The following is a 14,445-nucleotide window of genomic DNA, read 5'->3' on the forward strand; positions in this document are numbered from 1 at the left end:
CTACCGAAAAATAGAAAAATAAAACCGGACAGAGCATCTGGCATCAGCTTAGGCACTGGAAACAACAATGGCACACCCAGCCCAGTCGACCCTGCAAAGTCCTAACATCTGGGGACTTGTACTAAAATTGGGACACTGTCCCATAGACCAGTCAAGCAACAGGCTGAATAGTCATACTCACCGAATCATACCTTACAGCCAATGTTCCAGACTCCTCCATCAGCAGCCCTGAGTATGTCCAGCTTCACTGGCCGGACAGACCCACCAGGGGTGGCAGCACAGTGGTACAGTCGGGAGGGAGTAGCCCTGGGAGTTTTCAATATTGACTCTGGACCCCATGAAGTCTCAAGGCATCAGGTCAAACATGGGCAAGGAAACCCCTCCTGCTGATTCATCAGCTGAGGGAAGGATGGCAGGTGGTAATCAGTACTCCTCCATGTTGAACACCACTTGGAAGAAACACTGAGGGTAGTAAGGGCACAGAATGTACACTGGGTGGGGGAACTTCAATGTCCATCGCCAACAGTGCCTCGGTAGCACCACTACTGACCGAGCTAGCCTGTTGGACATATCCGCCAGACTGGGCCGGCAGCAGGTGGTGAGAGAACCAACAAGACCTCATTCTCCCCAGTCTATCTGTAGCAGATGCATATGTCCATGACCATACTGGTAGGAGTGACCACCACACAGTTCTTGTGGAAACAGTTTCCTGTCTTCAATACTAAGAATACCCTCCATCGTGTGGTGTGGCTCGACAGCTGTGCTAATGGAATCGATTCAGAACAGATCTAGCAGCTCAAAACTGGGCATCCACAAGGTGCTGTGGCCCATCAGCAGCAGCAGAATTGTATTCTGTAAACTCATGGCCCAGCACATCTTTTACTTGACCATTAACATCAAGCCAGGGGATCAACTCTGATTCAATGAAAAGTGCAGGAGAGCATGCCAGAGGCAGAACCATGCATACTTAAAAATGATGTGCCAACCTGCTGAAGTTACAATATAGGACTACATGCAAGCTAAACAATGGAAGCAGGCATACGATAGAGCAAAACTATCCCACAACCAATGAATCAGATAAAAGCTCTGCAGTCCTGCCACATCCAGTCATGAATAGTGATGGACAATAACTGGAGGAGGCAGCTCCACAAACATCCCCATCCTCATTGATGAGGGAGCCCAGCATGTCAGTGCAAAAGACAAGGCTGAAACATTAACAACCATCTTAAGCCAGAAGTGTCAAGCGGATGATCCATCTTGGCCTCTTCCTTAGGTCCCTAGCATCACACATGCCAGTCTTCAGCCAATTTGATTCATTTCACATGATAGCATGAAACGCCTGATGGCACTGGATACAGTGAAGGCTATGGACCCTGGCAGCATCCCGGCAATAGTACTGAAGACTTGTACTTTAGAACTAGCTGCACCCCTAGTCAAGCTGTTCCAGTACAGCTACAACACTGGCCTCCATCTGACAATATGGAAAATTGCCCAGTATGTCCTGTCCACAAAAAGGCAGCGCAAATCCAATCCAGCCAATTACGCTCCCATCAAAATCGACTCTCAATCACCAGCAAAGTAATGGAAGGGATTGTTGACAGTGCTATCAAGCGGCACTTACTCAGCAATAACCTGCTTACCGATGCTCAGTTTGGGTTCTGCCAGGGACATTGGCTCCAGGCCTCATTACAGCCTTGGTCCAAACGTAGACAAAAGAGCTAAATTCCAGAGGTGAGGTGAGAGTGACTGCCCTTGACATTAAGGCAGCATTAGACTGAATGGGGCATCAAGGACCCTTGGCAAAACTGAAATCAATGGGAATCGGAGGATAACTCTTCACTGGTTAAAGTCATACTGAGCACAAAGGAAGTTGGTTATGATTGTTGGAGGTCAATCATCTCAGCTCCAGGACATCACTGCAGGAGTCCCTCAGGGTAGTGTCCTAAGCCCAACCATCTTCAGCTGTTTCATCAATGCCCTTCTCTCCATTATAAGGTCAGAGGTGGGGATGTTCATTGATGATTGTAGTGTTTAGCACCATACAAATACTGTGGCTACAAGAGCAGGTCTGAAGCGGTTAGTAACTCCCTGTCTCCCCAAAGCCTATCTACCATCTACAAGGCATAAGTCAACAGCATGATGGAATAATCTACATTTGCCCCCAACAACACTCCAGAAACTCGACACCATCAAGGAGAAAGCAGCCCGCTTAACAGGCACCCCATCCACCACTTTAAACATTCACTCCTTCCACCATCGGCATACAGTGGAAGCAGTGTGTACCATCTACAAGATGCACTACAGCAACTTGCCAAGCCTTCTTCGACAGCACATTCCAAACCCATGACCTCTTCCACCTATAAGGACAAGGGCACCAGGCACATGGGAACTCCCCCACCTGCAGGTTCCCCTCCAAGCTACACGCCATCCTGACTTGGAACTATTATCGCCATTCCTTCACGGTCACTGGATCAAATCCTGGAACTCCCTTCCGAACAGCACTGCGGGTGTACCTACACCACATGGACTGCAGCAGCTCAAAGCAGCATCTTCTCAAGGGCAAGTAGGTTGGACAACAAATGTTGACCTTGCCAATGACACTCACACCACATGAATAATAAAAAAAAACACCCCAAGGCACTTCACAGCAGCAATATAAAACAAAATATGTCACCAAGGCACAGTCAGATGAATAAAAGCTTGGTCAAAGAGGTAGGTTTTAAGGAGTGTCTTAAAGGGGGAAGGCAAATCAGAGAGGCAGAGAGGTGTGGGAAGGGAATTCCAGAGCTTAGGGCCTAGGCAACTGAAGGCACAGCCACCAATGGTGGAGCGAGGAAGATCAGGGATGCTTGGGAGGCCAGAATTAGATAAGCACAGATATCTAGAAGGGTTGTGGGACTGGTGGAAATCACAGAGATAGGGAGGGGTGAGACCATGAAGAGATTTGAAAACCAGGATGAGAATTTCAACATCAAGGCTATGAGTTAACGTAGGTCAGTGAGCACAGGGAAATAGGTGAATGGGACACAGGCAGCAGATATAAATACAGGGAATAATCAGCAATAGTGGCTGACTTGCATGGTATTTCAAACTTACCCCAAGTAATTGAAAGTTCAAACTCTCTGTGTCTTTCTTTTAATCAAAGACTTACAAGATCTTAGTTTTAAATAGAATTTGGAAGATGTCGCAACATGGGGCCCTGTCACAGAAGCAGTGTAGAGAAAAGGCAAACAAGGAAATAGGGAATATCAGCTACACCTTATATAATTCCAATCAATTTTACCATTCAGGTAATTAACAAGCCTCTGATCATTATGGTGTGTTTGATGCTTTTGATGCCTACTTTGCATTTCAATTAACAGGGTTCTGCAACTTTTGCACAAATTTAAAATTAAAAGGCATGAGAAAATTCCTGATACAGTTGTGAGACATTCCCACAAAAAAGCAGTTGGCCCAGATAGTTTCTCAAAGAAATGCAGATATCCTTAAAATATTGGCATAAATTTCTAGTTGCACCCTCCCACCAACCAATGCCCATGATTTTCCAGTATGTCACCCAAAGAATGCAAGGCCCTACCAGTGGCTTAGGGTTCAGAAAAGTCCTTCCAGCTGTATCACAGCTTATTAAACAAATCCAACTGCCCCAATCAATTTTAAAACACATTTCATCTGAATGGCATATTAAAAACATTAATTCATGACAGACCTGTTTGTCACATTGACTTTCATCTATTTGTGGTGGAAATGTTCCTTGAAAAATCTCAAAATTAACCAAAGCTCAAGTCTATATGTCAAGGTTTGATTGAGCTTTAACTTTGACTTCATGTTCCCTGAAGATAGCAAGGCTGGATTTGTCCTGTTTTTTTGTGGACAGAACCATGCAATTTTGCAGAGTTAGGTAGTTGCCAGTGTTGCAGCTGTACTGGAGATAGTTTTGGAGCACAGGTGTTCAGCACTACAGCTGGGATATTTGAGCTTCTAGCCTTTGCTGTGTCCAGTGTACTCAAGCTGTTTCGCGACTTCACGTGTGCATCTGTGTTGCTGGGGACCTCAGGTGGTGACATCAAAACCTATTTGATTGGTGTTGTTATTTGGGATCATTGCACAACCTTAACTTGTACTCAAATGTGCTGATCTGGAACTCAAGGTGTCATTGTACCAAGGAGTGTAAAGTCACTCCAATCTACACAATTTCTAGTAAATTCAGCACAGTCCAATCAGACAATGCCAATTCGTGAGTATCAGTCACCGGGAAGGATCCAAGCCAACATGCAACTGAAAGTGAGGAAGTTATAAGAAAGATACAACACAGGAGAATATTCAGCCCATTGTGCCTGTGCTGGCTCTTTGGTAGAGCTCTTCAATTAATCCCACTCCCCTGCTCTTTCCCCATAGCCCTGTATTTTTTCCCCTTTCAAGTATTTATCCAATTCTCTTTTGAAGGTTATTATTGAATCTTTCAAGCAGTGCATTCCAGACCACAACTCACTACGTAAAAAAATGCTTCGTTATCTCTAGACATGATTATTCCAAAACTGGTCAGCCTCCCATCTTCCACCCTCCATTAACTTAAGCTCATCCAAAACTCTGTTGCTCATATCCTAATGCACACCAAGTTCCGTTCATTAATCACCTCCTGTGCTCGCTCACCTGTGTTGGCTCTCTGTCTGGCAACGTCAATTCTAAAATTCTTATTTTCAAATTCCTCCACAGCCTTGCCCTCTCCCTGTAATATTATTCAGCCCAACCCTCGGATGTCTGCAATTCTTCGGTTCTGGCCTCTTGCACATTCCCAAATTTAATTGCTCCACCATTGAGAGCCACATCTTCAGCTGCTGAGGCCCTAAACTCTGGAATTCCCTCCTTAAAACTTTCCACCTCTCTATCCTCCTTTAAGACACTCCTTAAAACCTACCTCTTAGACCAAGCTTTGATTATCTGCTCTGGTATCTCCTTGTATGGCTATTTTTGATTGATAAGGCTCCTGTAAAGTGCCTTGGGATGCTTCATCACGTTAAACATGCTATATGAAAGCAAGTTGTTGACGTTGTTTCTGTTCCTTTTACTGATAAGAATAATCAACCAGTGGTCTCTGATCTTAACTGAAAATTATAATAGAACAAAAGCCCTTTCCACGGCAAAAGCCCAAATGGGCAAACTTAAAGGGCTGGATTTTGTAGTAGCAATGATGGCAAAACTGTCTGTTTCCTGTCATTACTCATCTGAAACTGACAGCAACGTCTGGAGTTCACATGTGCACAGTTAAACGCGGAAATCCAGAAGCTGCTGTCAGTGATTCTATACTTCCCCACTGGGTACGCTGCAGTCCCCTAGACGGCAATCACTGAACTGACAAAAACTTGCCATTTTATGCTATTAGTCTAGCTGTAAAAAACCCTTGCAAACATTGCACTTTGTTGAATGAGATGCAATAGGGATTTTAATGGTGTGCTAAATTCTTAATTACTGCTGAACAGCCTCACTGTCCCTGAACGACTTCGCAAAGATTAGAATTTCATTTTGAAAATAACAAGTTTGATATTTTAGCTTCTGCCTTAAATCCGACATGCAGATCCCAATCACTTATTTTGCACTCTGTAAAACAAAATGTTACTTTAGAAGTGAAGAAGTCAGTGCATTTTGCTCCCTGGTTTGTTGTATGCGAGAATACTTCAATGTGATTTGCTACTTAGCTTGCTTGATGACACCACTATCCTACGATGCTTGGAGATCCCCTTGACTTAGTGCCAGATTCAAACTGACATCATGAAAGGTGAAATCAACACCAGAGATTGCTAGATCTTTATGGGCAGTTTTTTCCAGGTTAGCAGAAAGCGCAGTCACTTTGCCACTAGCCACAAAATCCGGGCCATTATTTCAGAATGTATAAGGGTCTTACGTAAAATAGTTCTGCATGCTCTCAATGGAATTGTGAACGGGTCTGAACCCATTGGAGCAGTTTTCTTCCCGCTCCTAATTTGGCAAGCTCAAATATATCAAAAAGGAATGAGGAAAGAGGCCATGAGCGAGTATAACATTTAATACTAGTTTGCCTTTCTAAAGGACTGTTTTTGTTGAAGGAGAAAAAATTGAGGCAAGACCTCCAGAACAGTTAAGAATATCACCATGAGTAACAGTGTTCACAGTTCCAAAATTTTTTTTTTTTTTTTTTTAAAAAAGGACAAGAATAATTGGATGGCAGCCTACTTACTTGCACATGACAGATGAACAAATGAGGATTTAAAAAAAGATAAAATGTTAGTTACAACTAGAATGGAGTTATAGCTTACATCCAAATTTTAGATATGCATTATTGCAGAGTAAATATTAAAATGAATTTTAGAGGTAAACATTTAGTAATGATGTCACATTTTTCCAGTTTTGAAGGTCATTGCAGTTTGCATTGTTAAGCATAAAAATGATTCGAAGGTTTGAAAAATCTAGGGAGCTGGAAGCAATCTATACCTAGCACATATTATGCCAATCTTTGAACAAACCTCAAGCACTAAAATCCTATTCATCACATTCCAAAATTTCCATCACAATATAAAATCTTATATATACATTTTAAAGAATATACCTCTACACAATGCAATTTCGTGACTTGTTCAACTTTTAATCAATTTTGTTACACTTCAGCCAAATGCAAAACTTACAAACGGTTACCAATATTCCATAATACATTGACCCAATGACCTTTGTAAAGCAACAGATGGGCAAGTGCACAGAAATTTTTTTGCAGTCGTTAAGTGTTTTGCAGACCTTTGCAATTACATATAACGCTCAGGATTCTATTATAAATATACAAATACAGTCTTTGAAAGACATCAAAATCTAAAAAAATAAATTAAAAGCATACATCTTTCCTATTAAAGCTTTATTTTTAGATTTTATCACACAGCAGAGTTGGCGAGAGACGGAGCGTTATGCATGTTAGACCACTGTCCTTTTACTTCTGGGACCTTGGTGTTGATTTTGCCCAGGCACATAGGCAAAACCTCTCTTCAAGCGGATGTTATCAGTCCTACGTAAAAAGAATATGAACAACCTCAATTTGTTTTCCAGCATGGACCCATTGCAAACTGTCATTGAAAAACACTCAGCAGCGATTTAGACTGTTCATTTTTTATTTTGAATTTTTGCTTCAGACAATGGAGCAGTAATCACATCAGTGAAACTGGATGGGTGAATATGAAAACACTCAAAGAATATACACATCTGAAATGAAGCTTCAAAGCCCTGGGATTAATGACCACCACTACTGATGCTAACACAGCACGATCAGTGATGGTTCTCCAAGTCCTTCCAGCCAGTTTCTCTGATAAACAGAATACAAGAATTACATGTAAAACACAAACAGCCCAATTTAAAAGGAGGCAAAATGGATAGTGACGATAAAACTCACTCTTTAAATTCTCATGTTTAGCACAGATCAAGTAATAAATACAAAAAGAACTAAAATATTAAGTAATGACAGTACTGTACTACTCCCGCTGCCAATTACTTAATTTAATAAAAACTCTTCTAAAACATCATGCCAGTCAATACGTGTCATCACTTAATACATTTATCAGCCAATTAGTATATTGGGAGTCAAATTATAAAAAGCGATAAATTATGCAATATTCAAGTTTCCTCACACAAAAATCACTATTTTATCATGATGTTCTCGGCTCTTACTCGATTACACAGTTGCATTGCAATACATTGACCAGATTTTTTTCTCCAAGGAGAATGCTTGCTAAATGCACAATCAACTGCAGACAATGCAAGTTAACACACAACCAAACAGGACATTTATAAAATTGGTTCAGGGCACAGCTGGTGAGGCACTCAATCTACTAAAAAGCCAGGGAGAAGCCCTGGTTTTGGATCCTCTTCGGAGGTGGAGACATTACTATGCTGTACATGACAGGAGAAGGGGTGTGTTTGGTCCACTCTTCAGTACCGTTACCTCACATACACATTAAAAAGTCTACCTGACTCATTGGTCACTTGACCATTAATCAGGAAACCTTCCTGAAGCTTAAAGAAAAAAAACCAAAACAAAATAAAGTTACTTTCAAAAGATGGCTAATTTCATCTGCGCAATTGCACATTGACATATTATGTAACCTTCATTATAATCTCCATTGCATTAACATTTAAAAGATATTCTATTCTTAACTTGCAACTCATTTCTGAACAATTTGTGTATCTGATTTACATTTTTTGCAGCACAAACTGCCCAATTTCCTTCAGGATCTCTAAATGAGCAAGATTTCCTACATAAAAAGAATATTGCTGAGGAGTTTGGGTATCAACCAAAGTGACCTTTAAAGGTTTAAAAATTGCAAAAAGAAAATCCAAAGAGAAATATGCAACAAGCAGCCAAAGAGAGTTTTCGGTATAATGCTGAAAGGGGGGAAAAAAAAGGATTTCACTCAAGGTAGATGAAAGCAAAGCAGATTATGATACTTTTTCCTCCTCAAGTTTCCTCTTGAAGTAATTCCAAAAAAAAAACTCTACAATGCTTAGCAAAAACAATTGATAGCCAAGTAACCTCCTCCAAGCACAAGACAAGCTGTGGAAAATATTCCTTCCAGATATTGACTTGAAAAACATTGTAATGCAATTGGAATAAGATAGATTGGATTTAACATGGGTTCCTTCCACCAAAGTTATTAGGAACTGTATGAGCTATGGAAAGTCCTTTGTGTGCCCATTTTAAAAATGAACCCATAGTCTGCTAAGAGGAAGTCACTTACAAATTTTGAACTTTACAGAAAATGTATGAACATACAGATTAGTGAGCACACAATTTTCAGCAAGTTATTTTCCAAAACACAATCAGAAACCGGACAAGAGTCACATGCAATCTGGTGAAAATCAAACTTGAGAGCAAATGACAAGAAACATAGCAAGGTGCCCAGAAACATGCCAGCATTTCCAGTTTAACAGCCAGCCCAAACACATGAGCTGCTTAAATCTGATGGAAAGCTCGATTAACAGCTAAAGGTACTGCATTTATTGATATAATTGGTATAACAACAGAGGAACTCCTGTGGTGTTACTTGTGGTGAGTTGGAGGATACACTGTGTTAAAGACACCAGTATACCACAATGCACAATTTATCACCTGCTATCTAGTGGAACTGGGTTTCCCTTTAAGGCCAAAAAGTCTAAAAGTTATAAACAGAGCCTGAGGTCAAGTAAATGCCAATTTCCTTTAAGGGATATCCTGAAAGCAATTAGAGGATTTGTGTAACCGGTATTTAAATGGGATTGTTCTAATTTAACAAAAGCTGCTCTTAAATTAACAATCTAGGCATTTTATACAGCATGTATGATTAAGTCAAGGCTATGCTGGACTCACCAAAAACCTTCACATTTTGTGAAGGCAGGGACTTGGTGTTTCATATGCTAATTAAGATTCAAATTCTATCTTATTAATGTGCAGCTGTGAATATCATACCCAAGTTTCATAAAAACAAAATCGTATTTTTTTTTACTGTCAGCACCTACATGTCAAATGAGGTGGCTGGCTGCAGCAGGAGCAAGATTTAGCCTTATACAGACAATTTTACAGAGAGATAGTTACGGATCTTAGCCGTCCATCAGGGAAGGTACAACCTGAAGCACGGAGAGACCTCCACAGGAAAAAGAGAAAATAAAATCCTCAGGACTTAAAGGCAAGCCAGCCTCTGATGAACCAAGAAGCAAGTGATACTAGCAGCAGGTTCGTGGTCTATCTGGTTCAGTCAGGAAATGATGCAGGCAACCAGAAGCCCCAAGACAGTACACTCAGCTTGGCTCTCAGTCTAAAATTAGCATACGATCCAGAGATGGAAGTATCCTGTTTCTATTCAGTGAGGTGGATTTGGTGACTCAAACTCAATTCAGGGTACACTGGGGAACTAACAGTGCAAACTGACTACAATCTACATAAATTAGTAATCTCATTCTAGGCTAGTTGGTGTAGGATTTGGAAAAAAAAAATCCTTACGCAGTATTCGGAAGTCTTGACATTGAGATCAATGCTTACTCCTGAGCTGGAAACGGCTACTTAAGTAAATTCTGTACTCGTCTACATTATGTGTTACAAATACAATATCAAGCAATTGCATCACATTGTATAAACACAACAATATTCAGTTCTGTTTAGTTACAACTTCACAAATAGTTTGCGCCATTAAAGCGACATGACCCCCCAATTTTAATATCTACTTTTCATCCTATACTTAAAGTTATCCATTACATATTAAAAAAAGGGGTCACTGCACTGTTCACCTATGTTTACATCTGTATGTCAGTCAGTCACCTCCATCTGGTCTGGAAAGGCTTTGCAAACCATGGAATAAGAACAGAACAGTTACAGTGTCAATCACAGCACACCAAAGAATAATTCCCTTTGGAATACTTAATCTTCAAAATGCTGTAAATATATTCATCAGTTACTACCATGCCTCAAAAGTGTTAATCTCTTCTTCAGATGCTGACTAATATGTTGTGCATTTTGAGCTGTAACTGATGGATCAAGGACTTCTCGACGATGTTACACGTTCACTGAAACAGTCCAGCATAAATATAAGTTGTACTAAGCTATATGATCTTTCTTATTTTGTCAATCTTAATAGGTCCAGGACAGAAAGTTCACAAAATGTTACTTGTATTCTCACACGGAAGGATTCTCAAAACATGATGAATGTAAACTATATGGCAATTTGATATTTATAGAGAAGGACAATCTAAAACTTTCACACGAATATCATGAGATAGCATATCCAAGTATAAACAGCAATCCATATCAAAAGAAACAAAGCACATACTGGGCTACGTGCACTCTGTTCTCATGTTGATCGGTGAACTGGTATCTACATTTGTTTGGGCACAAAAAAAAATACTGAAATGTTTTTCCAACTCAAACCCACAAAGTCAATACTTTCTTCTGCAGACCCCGGCACAATTTAAATGATTATTTTATGGCCCTACAGAATTTACAGTCTTTGAAGGGCCCTTTTATGGCTTCTTTTTATATGAATGACCCGGACTATAAAGGGAAACAAAAATCGTTTGGTGGGTGGGGGGGGGGGTGGAATTAAAAGCTTCCAACATGGCTTAGTGGGTTAATACACCATGTGCTGTGGAATTTAACAATACAGATCAATAAGCTCGCAGATTTTCACCCCAGGTCTCTGCAGAGTTTTCTGAACTTGGCAGGCAGTACAGCATAACCATTCTCAGTGTCCTTGGGCTACAGAGGGAAGAAAGTAAGTATAACAAACTTTCGTACTCCTAGAGCTGGATTTTAACAGGCGGACGGGAATTTGCCGACGTAAAAGTCGGTGGCGAGCCCGCTTCTGCCTAGCCCAGGGATCTGTCCCGCATTTATGGGTCCCGGGCTTTAATTGTCCCGAGGCGGGACTTCCACCCACTCGAGGGAGGAGGCCGGCAGCTTAGTCCCAACAGCGCCACTGGGAGTGGTGGCCACTGCTGGAACTGCAGCTCAGCTGACCTGATGGAGCCAGGAGGCCAGGTAAGTTCCGCTTGCCTCACCAGGGGGAACGGTCCTTCCCTGGTGAGGCTGGAGTGATCATTTGGGGGGAGGGGGGGCGTCTTGAGTCCCTGGGGTGGGTTGGGAAGTGGGGGCAGTCCTCAATGGGGCACCCAGTGCCCAACTGCCATGACCCACCCACCCCCCCCCCCCCCCGGGGCGCGGAAAGGCCGGCAGCTATCGCTGGGGGGCCTTTCACGTCCCCAGCACGCCCGCTTGCCACGGGTAAAATACCCATGGAGGCGGGAGAGGGCCGCTAAGTGACCACTTAAGGGCCTTGATTGGCCTCAGGTGGGAGGGCCATTTCCCCCCCACCACCCAACGCTATAAACTTGACCGGAGGCGGGAGCAGGGCGGGTAGGCCTCCCGGAGCATCCCGCTCAATTTTACGCCGCCTCCGTGCCACCATCCGACCTGCTGGGGTGGTGTAAAATTCAGACCCTATATACTGGCTAGTAACTGTCACTGGACTAGTAATCCAGAAGCCCTGGCTAACGCCCTTGGGACACAAGTTCAAATCCCACCATGGCAGCTGGTGGAATTTAAATTCAATTAATCAATAAAAATCTGGAATTGAAAGCTAGTCTCAGTAATGGTGCCATCGTTTGTCATAAAAACCCATCGGGTTCACTAATGCCCTTTAGGGAAGGAAATCTGCCATCTTTACCCGGTCTGGCCTACATGTGATTCCAGACACACAGCAATGTGGCTGACTCTTAACTGCCCTCTGAAATGGCCTAGCAAGCCACTCAGTTAAAGGGCAATTGGGAATGGGCAACAAATGCTGGCCAATTAGTTTAACATGAGCGGTGGATGAGGTTTTAGAAACAATAATCGAGGGGAAAAATAAATCAGATACTTGGAGACGTTTGAGCTAATTAAGGAAAGCCAGATTTGTCAAAGGGAGATTTTTGTTGAAGTTACAGAGAATGTTGAAGAAGAGAATGTGATGGCTGTTGTTTATATGGATTTTAAGAAAGCGTTTGTAAAGTACCACATAAAAGGCTGGTTAACAAAATTGAGGCTCATGGAATAGGAAGGTCAGTGTCTAACTGGATTAAAAAAAATTGGCTTAAGGACAGAAAACAGTGAGTCTGGTAAATGTTTGTTTTTCAGACTGGAGGATGATAGACAGTGGTGTTGAATTGGATCCTGGAATAAAGAGTAGAATTTCAAAATTTGTCAATGACACCAAACTTGGAGGCGTGGCAAATACCGAGGATGATATGAACTGCCTGCAACAGGACATAGATAGGCTAGCAGAATAAGCAGACAGGTGGCAGAAGGAAGTTAATACTGACAACTATTAGGTGACGCCTTATGGCAGAAGGAATAGGAGTGACAATTTATACTTAATGGCACAGTTCTAAAGCGTGTGCAGGAAAAGAGGGACTTTAGGGTGCATGTGCATCGATCTTTGACGGTAGCAGGACACATTGAGAGAGTGGTTAGAAAAGTATTTTGGATCTTGAGCTTCATAAATAGAGGCATCGAGTACAAAAGCAGGGAAGTTATGCTTAACTTTTATAAAGCTCTGGTTAGGTCCCAACTGGAGTACTGCATCCAGTTCTGGCCACCACACTTTAGGAAGGATGTGAGGGTCCTTGACAGGGTGCAGAGGAGATTCACCAGAATGATCCCAAGGATGAGGGATTTTAGTTACAAGTTTAGGTTGGAAAAGCTGGGGTTGTTCTCCTTGGAGCAAAAGGAGATTGAGGAAAGATTTGTTACAGGTGTACAAGGTTATGATAAGTTAGACAAGGAAACACTGTCCCATTAACTAATGGTACAAAGACTAGGAGACACAGATTGAAGGTTTTGGGCAAGAGAAGTAGGGGTGATATGAGGAAGAACTTTTTTTTTTTTTTACACATGGGGTAGTAATGAGACACAACTCGCTGCCCACGAGGGTGGTGGAAGCGGGGACAATAAATTATTTCAAAAGGAAATTGGATGGCACTTGAAGGAAATAAACCCGCAGGGCTACAGAGATTGAGCGGGGGAATGGGACTGACTGGATTCCTCTGCAAAGAGCCGGTATGGACTCAATGGGCTGATGGCCTCCTTCTGTACTGTAAATGACTTTATGACACCTTTCACAACCTCAGAACATCCCAAAACACTTTGCATCAATGGAGTACTTTTGAAGTGTCGCCACTGTTATAATGTAGGAAATTAGCACAGTCCAGGTTGGCTATTTGAGGTGCTTGCATTTATTACTCTTTATTATGCTGCCATCTTTTAGCTTGGAACAGGTTATCTTCAAGAGCAAAGATATAGCTACGATATGTAAAACATAGTACAATACTCCTAAATACAAAAGCAATTAATTAAAACAAAGAGGGATTTGGGTCATACTTCTTAGCTTGTACAAAACAGCAAAGAAATCTGAAGTACCATATAGGTAGTCTCTATATTCAGCATAAAAATTCACTTTTCAAAGTCGGCCTCTTTTTATAGAAACTTAAGATTTTGTACCAGTGAATCACGACACTTTCTTGCCAAGTGAAGTAAAGGTACACTTTGAGTTGGCCTTAGGGAACACCATTTCAATCATCCATACCAATATTTCGGAATAGATATGACATTGATTCACCATTGTGGATTCTTCGAATGGCCTCAGACAAGATCATGCTGATGTCAACGGTCTTTATCTTATGGCACTGGAGTTTCTGGATTTCGTGTGGGATGGTATTGGTTACTACCACCTGCAGAAGATGAACATCTATGATTAACAGGAAAATATTAGTTCAATACCAGGACTCTGCCAATAATTTAAGAGTCCACTGTTGAATAGTTAACTACAATTAGGAACGGCTATTTTTTTTCCTAACGAAGTGCAACATGGGGCATTTTGCATCTTCCAACGATACACTTTGAATTATAACTTCCTTATAAATACTAGAGAAAAA

At 41.7% G+C, this 14,445-nt stretch overlaps 1 protein-coding gene across 9 annotated transcripts in view; it reads right to left on the bottom strand.

The window, feature by feature from the left end:
* Positions 1 to 6,595: 6,595 nt before the first annotated feature.
* The window catches only part of prpsap2 (phosphoribosyl pyrophosphate synthetase-associated protein 2), a 38,690-nt gene continuing 30,840 nt past the window's right edge, over positions 6,596 to 14,445 (bottom strand). For 5 of the 9 annotated variants that reach the window (XM_068056512.1, XM_068056513.1, XM_068056518.1 and 2 more), the window contains one exon: positions 6,596 to 14,241. In XM_068056512.1, coding sequence (XP_067912613.1) covers positions 14,083 to 14,241 — 159 coding nt within the window. In that variant the 3' untranslated portion in view covers positions 6,596 to 14,082. Of the gene's footprint in view, positions 14,259 to 14,445 lie in introns of all 9 variants that reach the window. The other 4 variants (XR_010977416.1, XR_010977415.1, XM_068056514.1 and 1 more) reach the window with 4 other exon arrangements.

This window comes from Heterodontus francisci, chromosome 24 (assembly GCF_036365525.1).
Source record: "Heterodontus francisci isolate sHetFra1 chromosome 24, sHetFra1.hap1, whole genome shotgun sequence".
Lineage (NCBI taxonomy): Eukaryota > Metazoa > Chordata > Chondrichthyes > Heterodontiformes > Heterodontidae > Heterodontus > Heterodontus francisci.